Source organism: Nilaparvata lugens, chromosome 4 (genome assembly GCF_014356525.2).
Source record: "Nilaparvata lugens isolate BPH chromosome 4, ASM1435652v1, whole genome shotgun sequence".
In the NCBI taxonomy this organism is placed as follows: Eukaryota; Metazoa; Arthropoda; class Insecta; order Hemiptera; family Delphacidae; genus Nilaparvata; species Nilaparvata lugens.
The window spans coordinates 46,307,986-46,324,592 of record NC_052507.1 but is presented as its reverse complement, the minus strand read 5'-3'; the positions used below and the strand labels follow the sequence as shown (position 1 = coordinate 46,324,592).

At 35.5% G+C, this 16,607-nt stretch overlaps 1 protein-coding gene across 1 annotated transcript in view; it reads left to right on the top strand.

Annotated features, from left to right (window-relative positions):
* Positions 1-16,607, top strand: part of LOC111046399 (nuclear pore complex protein Nup133) — a 63,364-nt gene that overhangs the window by 20,361 nt on the left and 26,396 nt on the right. Inside the window, exon 3 of the mRNA XM_039427546.1 lies at positions 1,882-2,009. Within this exon, the coding sequence (XP_039283480.1) occupies positions 1,882-2,009 (128 nt within the window). The remainder of the gene's footprint in view (positions 1-1,881; positions 2,010-16,607) is intronic.

Genomic DNA, 16,607 nt, shown 5'->3' with positions numbered 1-16,607 from the left:
TCCACTGAACAAAAAGTGTAGAGAATCTATGAAGCTCCATTTTGCAATCGTTGGTTATGTCGGCTCAACGCATTGTTCTCAAGATTTATGAGCGTGGAAGCAAAAAGCTGAAAAATGCAATTTTTAAACCACCCTCATCCCCTTAACACATGAGTTAGGAATGGGGACTTTTGATATGTTCTTCTCCTAACTAGTCTCAACAAAGCTGCAAAATCAAAAATTGTGTTCAAAACATTCCCTCCAAATTCCTTTGTCAATTTAGTCTATTGTTGCAAAACTGGAGTTCTCACACTCAACCTAAAGCTGCTGCAACAGTTGTAGGGAAATGCGTAAAAGTGTAAAGTAAACATCAAATTTAAGAGAATTCAATGCTCTATGAGCTCATAATCAGCATGGATTTTTCCCATCGATTTTTAAAAAGTTAGAAGAGCAAAAATAGAAAAACAATTGGAGGCAAACGTGTTTTTTTCAAAAATGTCACACCTTTAAGAGCGGATATCTCGAAAACTATAGAAGATATAGAAAAAGTTGTGAGATGAATATTGTAGGGAATTATGTAAGCTGTCATTTCGTATGTGACAGTTATGTCCGTAAGATACATAGTTTCTGTGTTATATGCGAGAAACCAAAAAAATGTACCAGAAAATGTAAAAATGTTGGAATAGTGAAATAATAATAAGACCAAGAATGCGTTGGATTGACGACGTGGAGAATGACTTGAGGCAAATGGGTATCAGAGGATGGAGAAGGAAAGCTCAAAATCGGGACGAATGGAGAGGCATATTGCGGGAGGCCTAGACCCTCAATGGGTTGTAGAGCCGAGGAGTAAGTAGTAGTAAAGTGAAATAATAATCCCCTTATCACATGAGTTAGGAATGGGGACTTTTGATATGTTCTCCTCCCAACTACTCTCAACAAAGCTGCAAAGTCAAATATTTTGTTAAAAACATTCCCTCCAAATTCCTTTGTAATTGGTCTATTGTTACAAAAATAAAGATTTCACACTCAACACTAAAGCTGCTGCAAAAGGTGTAGGGAGATTCGTAGAAGTGTGAAATTATACATCAAATTGAAGATAATATAATGCACTATAAGCTCATAATTAGCATGGCTTTTTCTCATCGATTTTTAAAAAGTTATAAGAGCAAAAATAGAAAAAAATATAGTGGCAAACGTGTTTTTTTTTCAAAAATGTCACACCTTCAAGAGCGGATATCTCGAAAACTAGAGGAGATATCAAAAAAGTTGTAGAATGAATATTGGAGGAAATTATTCAAGCTTTAATTTTCTATATGACAGTCAAGTCCTTAGGATACATAGTTTTTGAGTTTTATGCGAGAAACCAAAAAATGGTACCTTTAAACCACCCCCACCACCCTAGCACAGGGGGTAGGGGTGGGGACTTGTGATATGTTTTCCTCCTGACTACCCTAAATAGAACTGCGCGGTCAAAAATTGTCTTCGAAACTTTTCTCTCTAAACCCTTTTTTGAGCATTAATTGCCTCGACTACATAGGCTTACTATTTTTCTCATTAGGCTTTCGTTATCTCAAATTAAAATTGATATTGGAAAGTTGAACGGTTCTTGTTATTTGTACCATTTCATCACATATGAGTGTTCGTAACTGAGTATTCGTAAAACATGTTAAACTGATTAATTATATTAGGATTTTCTGGTGCATTGTTCTGCTGAAATAATTAGTCTTCTATCAATTTTATGATTGATTTATTACAAATGCACCAATAACAAGTGTAAATTATAAGATCACCAGCGTTTGAGAAATTTTTATAAATTTGGATAGTATTAAATTTGAATATTGGCAAAATTAATTTTGAATTTGCTGTTACATTTAGTCTGATAGAGAATATTTACTTTTCCAGGAACAGAAGTGTTTCTGGAAGATCCAACCAATCAGTACAAATAATCCATCGAACTGCTCATCACATCGTTGAATCGTTTGGACTACCTCTACCTGTACTTGTTACTGAAGCTCTGAAATTCTCTGACAGTGAGTTGAATTTTTTCAATAGCTGATATTTACTCAGTAATTAACAGAAACTATTTCAGACAAACTTTTCGCTTTTATATTTGTCGCTTGTTCATTTCAACTTGGAGCAATATCAATAAAAATCTATTACTTACCTACTATCATTAGCATGTTTCGATCACTTGGAATCCGTTGCAAAAGATAAGAAATGAGATAGGCATAAAATAAGTTGAATTTGTATTGAGCTGAATGATTGTTCTTGGCCTAAGTAGTCATTATGATTCAGTTGAGAAGTATTTTCCATACTTGTTTTTAAATCAGATATATAATAATATTAATAATATCGTGTGACCTGGCTGGCTCAGGTCTGGTGTCAGAGTTTTCAGGTCGCAACTGATCAATTTCAGGGCCTCTGACATAACCTAACGACTGCTTTTCAGGCAGCCGGGACCGACGGTTTAACGTGTCCATCCGAAACACGGGAGTGGCCCGAGATAAATATCTTGCCCGGGCCGGGATTTGAACCCGGACCTCTGAATCATAAAGACTGCATCTGATCCACTCGACTACGGCCACTCTAAATCAGATATAATCCAATCACATTCCTTCCTTCTTTTATCTTTAGTAGGCTTTTATATAATAAATCGTCGGTCCCAAGTTAAACTTTGCAGGTTTAATACACATCATCATCTCAATATTTCAACTGTTGGAAAGACAGCTGTTGGAAAGAGTACCCTACACATTGGGTCAATGCTGTGAAGCTATCATGGGATAGAGGCAACTCCAGCATATAGAATAATACTACAACTTGAAGTGTTGCATGCTGCAAGCGGCTAAACGCAACAAATTAATAATAATAATCAACAGAACGTGATAAAGTTGTAAATTTTGTCAAGCATTGTAATTTTTCTGCAGAACTTTTATAATGCATTATAATCATATATAGATTAGAATTGAATTAGTTCAGTTAGAGAAGATCACCTGCTATTACACTGCAGCAGTTGTGACATATATTGTGACTCATATTTTTGTACAACATGATGAAATGTTTAGTTTTGTCTAAATCCTTTAGACTATAATACATTTCTCGTTGCTCTTTTTTCCCATCATTTCTATAATGTTTATACTTTAATATGATTATTTGGAGTACTTGTTAATAAAAGACTGTTAGACACTTGATTCTTTATTGACTTATTACTTTTAACTCACAAAAAAGACTTTACAAAACTAGACCGCCCGACTGGCTTAATACTAAGACTTCACTCCATTGCTTTTCTGACGTCATGAGCAGGATGCCCAACACTACACTGCTCCCCCCTTTAATTGACAAGACTTCAAAACTTTCAAGACTAAGACATTTAAAATAATACATGTTTATAAGACTGAAACTTCACATAAGACAATTTCCAATAAAGACGTTATCGTAAATACTAGACTATACTCATGACAGACATTCATATACTCATAATAATTGATTATATGACAAACAAGACGACATACTTAAGACATAACCGATAGTACAGTTTTTTTTATTGATATACAGACCAAATTGACTGACTAACTTGATTGACTTTCAACTAGACAAGACATTTTAACTTATAACATAACATCAATATTAAACAATAAAAAGACATTACAACATTTTCGGTTGAGCAACAAATCCAGAAATTCGAATCAGAGTATCTATTTGGCCTTCTGATCACTCTTTGTGACCTCCTGACTTGACCATCATTATCCACTCTATTATCATTGTTATCTACCGCATTCCTTTCCTCATTATTCACACTATTTCTTTCTCCCCTTACACCCGTTTCAAGATCAATACTTGGCACTATTGCCGCTAATGCTTTGCTCAACTTAGCATTCTCATATAACTCCCTGAGTTGATTGACATGGACTTTGAAAACTACATTATTAGCTAGCTTGACCAAATACACAAAATTACTTATCCTCTCAACAACTCTACCTAGTTCATACTTGACACCATAACTATCATTTTTCTTATTACAATTAATCCATACAATTTGATCTCTATGATATTTTGGGACCGGTTTCTTGAACACATTATTTTTAATATTCTGATTTTCAATACTCCGACTTTCGACCAAATCATCTTTGAAAGTAACAGTCTTTTTCAATTTTGTCAGTGGTACTTTTGTTTCAAAATTCAATATGACAGACATTGGTGATTTACCCATAACAGAAGAAGGAGTACTTCTATACGCAAATAAACAATCAAACAGCAAATCATGTGGGCTTATTTGCATTTTATTTTTAATCTTGTCCAGATTAAACTTGGACAATAGAATTTTGAAGGTTTGCACACTACGCTCTGCCAGACCATTTGATTGCGGCGAATACGGAGGTGAATAAATCAATTTAATTCCCTTTCGTTGACAAAAATCTTTCATTTCATGTGAACTAAAAGGTGGTCCATTATCACAGACCAAAGTACGTGGAAATGAAAATCCAGAAAACATTTCAGCTAATTTTGACAATACCGAGCGGAAATCACTTCTGTCTTTCAAAGGAAAACATTCTATCCATTTAGAATAGGAATCACAACATATCAAGTACTTATTAGTTTGAAAATCAAATAAATCAATGTGCACTCTTTCCCATGGACTCTTGGCAGACGGCCAAGGTTGACGGTATTGATTGTTTGACCTGTTTCTAGTTGACTGACAAATTTCGCAAGACTGAACTGTATGATAAATATCATTATCTAGACCTGGTCACCATACATATGAGCGAGCCAATAATTTAGATCGTACCACACCGGCATGACTGGAATGAATTACCCCTAATACTTTTTTTCTCAAACTTCTTGGTACGACAATGCGATCTCCAAAATAGAGACATTTATTTACCACAGATAATGAACATTGATTACTCTCAAAAACTTTTATATTAGCATCAATAGTATGTGGAAAACCATTTGTTACATATTCAATAACCTTACTCAACAACTCGTCTTTGCAAATGTGTTCATACACTTCATCTACATCTATTAATGGCGTTGATAAATAAATGAAACAAACTTCATGCTCTTCTACACTACAAGCTGACGGTAAACGTGAAAATACATCAGCATGAGGAATCAAAACTCCTTTCTTATGTACAATTTGATAATTATATGCTGATAAAATAACAGCCCATCTCATCAGTCTGGATGAAGCCATTACTGGAATTTTCTTATTTTCTCCAAATAGAGTTTTCAATGGTAAGTGATCGCTACAAATAGTAAATTTCCTACCCCACAAATATTTATGAAACTTTTTCACTCCAAAAATAATAGCAAGCGCTTCCTTATCCAACTGTGAATAATTTCTTTGTGCTGGCGATAATGTCGCCGATTCAAAAGAAATCGGACGCTCCTCCCCATCAATAATTTGACTCAAAGCAGCACCAACGCCAAACGAACTGGAATCTACAGATAACACTAATTCTTTATTTGGATCATAAATCGTGAGAAGTGAAGCTTCTGACAATGCAGTTTTACACTTTGAAAATACAACCATACAGTCTGAATTCCAAAACCATGGTTCATCTTTGCGCATTAACTTATGAAATGGTTCTAAGATATCAGGACACATATGTACAAAATTACGATAATAATTGAACATGGAAACAAAAGCTCTCAACTGTGTTAAATTCTCAGGTTGCGGCATTGCCAAAATCTTTTCAATCTTAGAAGTAGACGGTACTCTACCGTTAGCTGACAATTCAAAACCCAAAAATACTAAAGATTTGACAAAAAACTCAGACTTTTGAATATTTAACTTGACATTGTATTCTTCAAGGCAACTCAGTACCTTGTTCAAAGTTTCTTTACACGAATCAAGATCTTTACCCCCTATCAAAATATCATCCAAATAGGGAGAAACGTTATCGATTCCCACTAAAATTGACTCAATTACAGACTGAAATATCGCGCAAGCAGATGACAAACCAAAACATAAACGATTGAAGCGATACAGATCCTTTATTGTGTTTACAACTAATAAATCTCTGCTTGATTCATGAACTTCTAACTGTAAATAAGCTTCAGTTAAATCCAAACGACAAAATACAGTACAACCGGTAAAATTATTGAAAATATCATCAGGAACCGGCATTGGATGTTGATCTACTTTTAAATATTTATTCAGTGTTACCTTGAAATCAGCGCACATACGGATTTTTCCATTCGGTTTAGGAACTATTACCATGGGACTGGCCCAATCAGATGTTTTCACCTTATAAATTATTCCCTTTGACTCCAATCTATCCAATTCATATCTTTGTTTGAAAACACTCTTGGATATGACTTGGCTAGCGTTTCCACAGTTTCATTTTTTGCAATAGACAAACAAAAATTATCATTTTCATTAGACTTTGGCAAAATGTTATTTGCCCAATTTGGGTGCAATTACCGACAAACAATCTCTACCTAATATAGCTTTACATGAAATTTGATCGATTACAACAGCAGATAGCTTAGTATATACATCATTGTAAACAACTTCTACCTTGCATGAACCAAGGACGTGTAGCAGATTATTATTAACACCCCTTATAGCTCCGAAATAAGGCACTAATTGTGACAACAACTGGAGCTCTTTTGCAATAGCTGAGCTTAAAATAGTAATTGAACTCCCAGTATCCACTAGAAAACACACTGATTTGCCATTAATGACAATATTCACAAATAATGAATCACACTGACCTGATTGTGATGAATTGACTGACACATTGACTGTGGATTTGACATAATTTACTCTTTGCTGGTCACAACATTCTGCCATGTGACCTGTACGTTGACACTTAAAACACATCCACTTATTAGCTGGAGACTTATCAGGAGAATGCCTGGAGAAACAGTGACGGCATCTTTTTCTCAGTCCCTTTTCTGACTGTTGAGAAGGCGACGGCGAGCGACCCCTGGAGACCAATGGACCCGCTTGACCCGGAGATGAACCCCTCTGCGACATGGATGACGACCGACCAGAAACCGACCAGGAACGTGCAGGAGACCCCGACCTTGGTGACGAATCCGATCGGGACCGGTACGATGACGGACCTGACGGCGACTGCTCAGGATAACCCTGCCGTGGTGACGAACGTTGCCTGGACTGGCGAGACAAGGAACGTGAAGGAACATAGATGATACCATGAGAGTCTCTGTAGCATCACCAGCCAAGACCAAAGTGGACTTCTCAACCAATTCCATTTCTAATACTAGACGACAAGCAGTATCAAATTTCATGTCATCTGGCTCAGTCAAAAGCCGACTCACCATTGACGTTTGTAGTAGGCCAGACACCAGTCTATCGCGTAAAGCCTGGTCACAAAAGCTTCCAAATTGACAGGTGGTGGCCAAGCGAGATATCGCTGAAATATAGTTGTGTAGCGACTCACCTGCAAGCTGCTTCCGAGAATGAAATTTATATCGTTCTGGTATTACTTTACACACTGGTTTATATCGGTTTGTCAAAGCCTGTATGCACTTTTCATATGTGGCTGTTGCGATTTCGACTAGAGACAATGCTGTTTTCAACTCCGCATAGACAGACGGAGGAAGATTGACACAAAAGTGACCTTTTTTTACCTCATCCTTGAAACCTTCAATGCTAAAATGAAGTTCGAGACGCTCCAAAAAGGATTCAAAGTCCTCCACACTGGGTTCGAAAACTGGAGGTTTGGACATGTTGACACGAGACACATGAGTGAGGTTAGATTATAGTCTAAACATAGTCTATGATTTCAAACACATGCGAAGAAATTTGACCAAGTCCGGAAAACATAGTGCAAAACATGATAACCGAAATCGATACAAACATAGTTCAAACACGAATACAAAACACCAAACGAAAAACGTAACTACGACACAGTCCACAAATAAAGGCGCCAGAGTACATAACCACAAAACAGGAACATGCGATGCACAACTTCACCATTAATTATCTCGTCACCAAATATAATGTTTATACTTTAATATGATTATTTGGAGTACTCATTAATAAAAGACTGTTAGACACTTGATTCTTTATTGACTTAATACTTTTAACTCACAAAAAAGACTTTACAAAACTAGACCGCCCGACTGGCTTAATACTAAGACTTCACTCCATTGCTTTTCTGACGTCATGAGCAGGATGCCCAACACTACAATTTCAAGACACTTTTCACTGTTTTAAAATTGAATCTGCAATTCGATATTCAAAATATTAATAAAACTTGATAGCAAATATCAGTGTAATCAATAAATGGACTAAACTTTTCACAGGGAATTTATCATAATATATACTAGTGTTGAACATTCCACTGAATCACTGTAACAAAGTTATATTTCTGAATAAACAGATAATTCTAAACAATATAAAGGTTAATTAAATTTAAAATAACTTTAAAAATGAAGTTTTATTGAAAAAAATAGATACAATCTTTGTAGACTTGTGTTCTTTTCTAATTGGCAATCGATGATGACATGTCTCGGTTTCACCGGAAAGGCTTCTTGTTCTTGTCTCTCAAACTTTTTAATGGCTGGTTTATGTTAGGAGTGTTGGCTTCTGTTGAAATTTTCCTAAATAATTGAAATTGAAGATGTGTTATTTGTGATCTAAATGTTTCTGTAAAGTTTATTGATGTTATTGAACATACATGAAATGTAGATTTCAATTTTTCTTTTCATGTTGTGCTGAATTTCTCGTTTAATGTTGAAAGCCATAAGACTGTTTTGAAACCTGTAAACGATAGATAAGTATTCTTAATCTATAAGTTATATATTTTAATTTTGATTTTGAAGTAATAATTTCTGAGTTTTTGTGAAAGCTGTTGGAATCTGTTTTGATGAACAGAACAAACATATTAGTAACCTCAATCATGTTCAATCTATGTTCGATCCATGTATGATTATTTGTTCTGGTGTGAACTGAAATTTTTGAATCATTTTTTAATAAATTATAATTTAATTTGCTCTGAACTGGATTTCTTATTCATAAGCATTAGATCCATTCATGATATATCAAGATATTAGCTTATTAGGAACTGATGACTTTCCTCAAGTGATAGGTGAATGCTATCCAACCTATTAGGATAAATTGGTAGCATGTCAAATGGTACCCCTGGTGGGACCCACACTACAAAATATATCCCTGGTTATAAAAAAAAATTATTAGTAGGATAGAATATCTTGATAGAATGGGAGATGCTGCTGAGTGGGGAATTGGTTTGAAAGAGTTCAGGTTCTAATGAGTAAATATTTTTTATGCAGTAGCAAGATGGAGAACAATAAAAATAATGAAATTTTATCCGGTGAAAATATTCAAAACATAGATGAAGAATCTCAAGATTTAGACCTAACCTTAAACAATGACTCAAACGATAGTGTAGCTGTAAGTGAAAATGTTTTAAATGTAACAATTCAAGAGGAAGTAGTAGAAATATCAAATGAAACAAGTATTGTAGGACCTAAAAATGATCTAAATCTTATAGTGTTTTTAACACAAAAGTTTGATAGAAAAGATGCTAGGTTTTATGAGATGAAGCAAGAATTTGCTAGTATTAGACTAGAGCAGGTTAGTACAAAGCAAGAAATAAAAGAGATTCATGATACATTAAGTAAAAATCACAAAGAAATAGGTCATATAAAGCAGAAAACTAATGATCTTGAAATATCAATGTTAGATGTAGAAAATCAATGCAAAACAAAATCATTCAAGTTTCTGATAGGGTCGATGAAGTTGTTCAAAGTGTCAATAAAAATAAGATCATAATTGAGCAACAAAATATGACACAAGATGCTATTAATGTAAAAAATAATGAAAGTATTAAGCATGTTGAAAAAGAGGTTCTGGATTTAAACAAAAAAGTAGACAGGGAAATCAAGGTATTGTCCTCTTTGAAAATAGACTGTCAGGAAAATACAGCTGCTATAACCGAGGTTAGGAAAAACATGAACAAAATAAAACATGTCCACAAAACCTATTTGCAATCATAATGGTAACAATAGTAATTTTGATAGGTTTGAGTTTTAAACACAAATTGACAAAAATAATCCAATGCATTTCTCAGTAAACTTGACTGAATATCTTGAAAGAAATGAAATCACAAACTGGATCAAAATTAAAGGTATTTTGGAAAACAATTCCAATTCAAATTTTGCTCATCGTGATTGGTGGATTTTCATCTGTTTTGATGTAAACAACTATGAAGAATTTGAAGAGAAATTCATTGCTAGAATGTGGTCAGACGATATTCAGTCATCTGCTAGAAATGATTTGAGATTTGGAAAATATAAGCCAAACTTATCTAAAAGTCTTACTGAGAATTATATTTCTCGTTTCAATATTGCTAAGAACCTAATTCCAGCCTTAGATAAAGATACTATTTTTTAATTTTTGAAAGGTCATTATGATGAAACCATATCTACAGCTGCAATCATTCGTAATATCAAGACTGGTGATGAGTTGATTTGTTTGTTGAATGAGTTTGACAATACTGACACTTACAAAGTAAACAGACAAATGTCCTGTGATCATAACAATGCTCAAACTGGAAGTCAAAACAAAACAATAAGTTTTCATCAGAGTATATATATAAGCTTATGCTCTATGGGCCAGCATGTGGAAGCGTCAGAAGTGACTTGTCATAATTTAAAAAATACAAAACAGAAATTACATCAAAGATGTACATTGAAGGACAGACAGTATGCAATAATATGCAGTATTACTGCATATTTTGGAATGGCCTCTATGGGTCTGCTTCAAATGTCAATTCTCTGTAGTACTCCTTCGATCCATTTAAGCCCCATATCACTTGCCGCATGCAACTCCTGCAATCCTCCGTCACATGGGAACAGAGGGCAGTTTGAAACCAAGTGCTCCATTGTCTGTATCTCGCCACATTCACAGTATGGGTCAGGTGTAAAGCCCCATAAGGCAAGAGACTGGGCGCATCTTCCAGTAGATGTCCAGAACCTGTTCAAACAGCACCACTGCCAGCGGCCAAGCAGTGTCCCTGGCACCTCTCCATTTGGATCCTCAATTAGGTGTTTATTCTTTACTGATGAGGTGGACCACCTTGCCTTCCAAATTGTTCCAATATCCTGACCATTCTTATCATCTAATATCAGATACCTCCTAGATTGTAGCCGTCTTGCTGGTGCATTATTTAGCTCCTTAGCTATTGGCAACTCATTCCTTGAGACAACCCTGTTAACAAGTTGTCTTGTCTTATTCAATCTGCGGAGGTCTGGTGGCAGGACATTACAAAGCACAGGAAGCCAGTTGGTCTCTGTTGGTCTTATTGTGCCACTGATTTTTCTCATGGATTCATTTAGCTGCACATCGATCTTTCCCACATGTGCACTATGTGCCCACACAGGTGAGCAGTATTCAGCCACACTGTACACCAAGACAAGACTGGATGTTCGCAGCATTCCCACATTGCAACCCCAGGTTGTTCCAGCCAGTTTGCTTATATTGTTTCTGGTCTTTAACTTGTCTCTTACTCCCTCCAAGTGATGGCAGTATGTTAGAGACCTATCAAGTCGCACACCTAGGTATCGAGGAGCTTCCTGATGTGTCAGTCTCTCTCCACAGAAAACAATATTTAGCCTTCTCCCTGCATCCCGATTACTGAGATGAAAAGCTGTTGTGACTGTCTTGGTTGGGTTGGGTTTCAGGTGCCATGCCTTGAAGTATTCTGCCAAATTTTCCAGATCTCTGTTGAGCATAGTTTCCAATACCTCAAATGAGGAGTCTTGTGCCACCAAGCCAATATCATCTGCATACACAAATTTCTGTGCTCCTGTGGTAGGGAGATCGGCGGTATACACATTAAAGAGCATCGGGGATAGCACGGAGCCCTAAGGTAGTCCATTCTGTATTCTCCTCACAGAGCTTTCCATACCACCATGTGCCACCCTCAGCGTTCTATTCGATAGCAGGGATCGTATGAGGTTGACAGTTGCTCTACATTTCAATGTCCGTGTAAGTTTTAGTAGCAGTGCACTGTGCCAGACTGTGTCATAGGCCGAGCTAAGGTCAAGAAATACTGCCCCTGACTTCAGCTTCCTCTCAAAACCATGCTCTATGTAGGTTGTGATGGACAGCACTTGTTCTTCACAGCTACGGCCTTCCCTAAATCCTGCCTGTTCCTGTGGAAGACACTCTTCTACTCTTCCGATAATCCTGGACAGCAGGACACGCTCAAAAAGCTTGATGACAGATAGGAGTGATATTGGTCTGTAGCTCTTTGGGTCACTAGGCTCCTTTCCTGGCTTCAGAATGGCAACAACTTTTGCTCTCTTCCATACCACTGGTGTTCTGGATTGCTCCATAACAATTGTGAAGAGGTTAGTTAGCCAGTGTATGGCCTTGGGTCCCAGGTTTCTTATGAATTCAGGAAGGATGCCATCAACTCCAGCAGCTCTGCCCAGCTTGATGTTTTTGATTGCAGCTAACACCTCACTATGGTTCACTGGACTCACAAAGCCAGATCTTTCAGTACATCTACGCAATTCTCTTCTCAGATGTCGCTTCATATGCAGTGAGTCTCTGTGTGGTACATTGATATTGCTAACCTCACATATGGTGTCAGCTAATACATCAGGTGAGACTGTTGCATGGGTTGTGATCACTTTCGCTGCTCCCAGTCTTCTAAGAAGATTCCATGATTTTCTACTGGAATGAGTAAAATCCATGCTCTCCATTGCAGCCACCCATCTGCTGCGTCTCTCCTCATCCAGTTTTTGCATCAGCTGGTTGGCAGTCTCATCACTGTGAATTCCTGTATTCTTTGAGGAGGTCACTACACTCCTTACTCCAGCAGGGAATGTAACTCTTCCTATGACCTCTTGGCATTGATCTTTTAGCCGCCACATAAATCAGTTTGGTGAATCTCAATAGACATAATAAAATCATAATTCTCAATAGACACTGGGATTCTGCTAACAGTCGTTTCTATCACTTCTGTGAAGTGGGCCCAGTCCGCTCTACATAGATTCCATCTTGGCATTTCTCGGTTTTGGATAGATGGCAGCACCAATCCAAGTTCAATGACTGCGACACTATGCTGGGTTCTTAGAAAGCGGGATTCTATTGTTCTCTCAGTCATCAGTGGCCTACCATTCTCAGAGCATGTCACAAAACAGAGATCTGGTGATGATGTTGTTCTCCAGCGTGCAGAATGGAAAGTAGGGCTCTGTTTTGCATCAAAGACCAGGAAGCAGCCAGCTCCCTCCATCCACTGCTCTAACTCTGCTCCATCAGCATTGACATGACTGTACCCCCATAGTGGACTGTGTGAATTGAAATCTCCTGCATATATACATGGGTGTTCTGCAGCCGGTAATAGAGGAGTACTCCACCTTTCTGAGGGAGGCTTGAAGACATTAAAAATTGTTGTGTGCCCATATTTTATCCCAATCAAATGGCAGTTTCCATCCACAGCTGTACATAGCATGGCCTTGTCCTGGGTAATATATGTGGCAAGACCATGCTTGTCATGAAGAAGAAAATTGATCAAAGAATACCCTGGGATTTTTAGCCTGCTCTCGGCATTTGTAGCAACATGTGTCTCTTGAAGGAGTATTACATCTATTTTGAGGTCCCTCATCATCTCTCCACATATTTCAGCCTTTGATCTAGAAATTCCTTCAATGTTGAGCTGAGCAACTCAGCTAGGTTCATCAGAGTGAACCTAGGGATGATAGAAATAGATTTCAGAATTCAAATGGTGTAATGTTTCATGATAATAACAAGCAGTATCAAGGAAGTAGGAATTATTTCCAAAATCGAATGTACCAAAATGGACCAAACAATAATGGTCATAGAGATCAAAATTTTCAGAATAATTTCAGAGATAATAGAAATCATCAACTTGTGAATTCAAATCAATTTAATTCAAATCGACCAGCTAACAACTACCAGTTAGATTTCAGCCTCCCACCACCAGGTTATATGCCTGCTCAAACTTCAAATCAGATGAATGCAAATCGTCCAAGACAGAATGTTCCTTTTAACTAAAAAGGGGACGACGAAATGACAGCCCTGTTCTCCCAATTAAGGAAAGGTCAAATTTTGATATAGCAGTAGACATAAATAAAATAAATTTTGAATCTGCAACTTCAAACAGATTAGAAATTAGAAAGCCAGAATTAATCAGTCAAATTCATATGCAAGAAAATAGTTGTAAAAATTTAAGTAATGAAGTAATACCTATTTATCAAGAAAGTCATATTAAAGAATCAAGTGTTAATATAGTACATACTCCAGAAATTCAGGTAGGTGAAGCTATGAATAAATCTGTAACTGTTTGTCAAGAAGAACCATACATGGTAGGTTGTATTTTTAATGAACTATTGGAGGAACAAGAGAACACTCCACCTACTGGATATGATTTAGCAGAAATAGAAGTACAAATTTTCAATAAGAAATATCAAATGATTATTGACACTGGCTCTGAGGTAAATGTAATTAATGAGAAACTTGTTGATGAAATGAAGAAAAACAATCTCAAGTTGAACTTAGTACCAGCTCCTAATGTAAGTATAGTTGTAGCTACTGGTATGAGACATAAGAAGGTAAATAAACAGATTATGTTAAAGTATTATTTGATAAGATAGAATTGCCAATAGTTTTTCTTATAGTTCAAGATTTAAATGTAGATATTTTGGTGGGTTGTGATTTCTTGAAAGATGCTGGAGCAGTTATTGATTTTAATCAAAATATGAGATCATTGAAAGATTGTTGTTTTCCATTTATAAAAAAGGATACCTTGAAGTACAATAGACTTTTTCATGTCAACATAAAAAGAAACCAAGAAACGTTTGATACTTTATGGAATCAGCAGATTGATAATTGAAGATTACAACTAAGTGGTGAATCTCCTGAATTGGTAAGCCAATTAATTGAAGTATTTGAAACTAATAAAGATATTTTCTCTGATAGTCCTGGATCTGCAAAAGATTATTTATGTCAACTTAAAATGAAAGATAATGTGAAATTAGATAAGAGTTATCCGATCCCATATCAGTATAGAGATCAAGTTAAGAAAGAATTAAAGAAAATGTTAGATCAGAAAATCATTGAACCAGGTAGCTCTGAATATACAAGCCCTATGGTAGTGGTAAAAAAGCCAAATAATGAAATTCGATTATGTTTAGATAGAAAAGAGATAAATAAGTACATAATAAAAGATTTTACAGAAACTGAACCAATAGATAACTTACTCATTCGATTCAATAAGTGCAACTACATTAGCAGTTTTGATCTCACTCAAGGTTTCAGTCAGGTAAAATCAACTGAAGATAGTAAAAAATATGAAGCTTTCAATGTTTTTGGTCAGACTTATCAATATACACATCTACCATTTGGTTTGAATATTAGTGGATCTGAATTTATCAAATTCTTGTACAAAATGCTAGGTGAAGAGGTTTGTGAGTTTACTATTGCTTATACTGACAATCTTGCCATTTCTAGTATATCTCTTCAACAACATATCAGTAGAATTGAATTATTATTCAATGAGTTAAGGGAAAGTAACTTGAAATTGAAACTAAATAAATTAAAATTTATTGCAGACAAGATAAGGTATTTGGGTTTTATTATAAGTAAAAATGGTATTGCAGCAGATGACTCTAAGCTAGATGCTATTCAGAAATTTCCCATTCCACAAAATTTGAAACAATTGCAGTCATTCATTGGTCTCTGTAATTTTTACAGAAAGTTTCAGTAAATTTCTTCTATTATGCATATCTTAACCAATCTTGTCCATAGTCATTTGAATTTGTAAATTTAAATTTGTATTCTTCTGAAATAATATTAGAAGTTGAAATTGTAGCTTATTTTCACAATCTTTAATTGTTGATGAAACTTAACTTCTCTAAAATCTATCTATTGTAGTGTAAATAATTGTGTGCTTGCGGTATATTTTTTCATCATGTATTACATATTTTAATTACGTCTATTTTTGTCAGGTATCATATTAGGTAACTAGGTTTTTCAGAGCAAATTATGTCCCATTTTCTCATCTTTCATTGCATATCGTGCCATAAGCCATATGTAATTAGGTTATAGTATTATTTTATTTATTATTTTAAATTAGTTGTTTTTTCTACTTGCTTGATAAATTGAAATTAAGGATTGTTATATAAATTAATATTGTAAGTACTACCGTATTAATAGTCTTGAATTGCTGAAATCAAATATCTACTGGCAGAATCATACGGTAATATAAGTTTCAATCACTCGCAATAATTGCTTCTTAATAAAATATAGTGTTGCAGCTGATGCCTTATCGCAATAATTATCTTGTTACAAGCAAGAATTAGGAGAATTATCTCATGAAAGAACAAACGCTGATTTCTATTTTTAAAATGAATGATATCACTTTGCAGCTCTTGATAGATCAATATTGTTTCGAGTTATTTTTCCATTTCTTCTTGCTAGACTGGTCTTTAGACATTATACTAAGTTAACTAAGTTATATAGTATATTAACTAAGTTATTATGAGTACCTAATAATTATATAAATCAATATCTCTCATTTTTCTCTTTTATTCTGAGTACATTATTAATTATCACTGCCGGTGGGTTTGTTCATGTAATCAATTTATGCGGTTTATCTATTTTA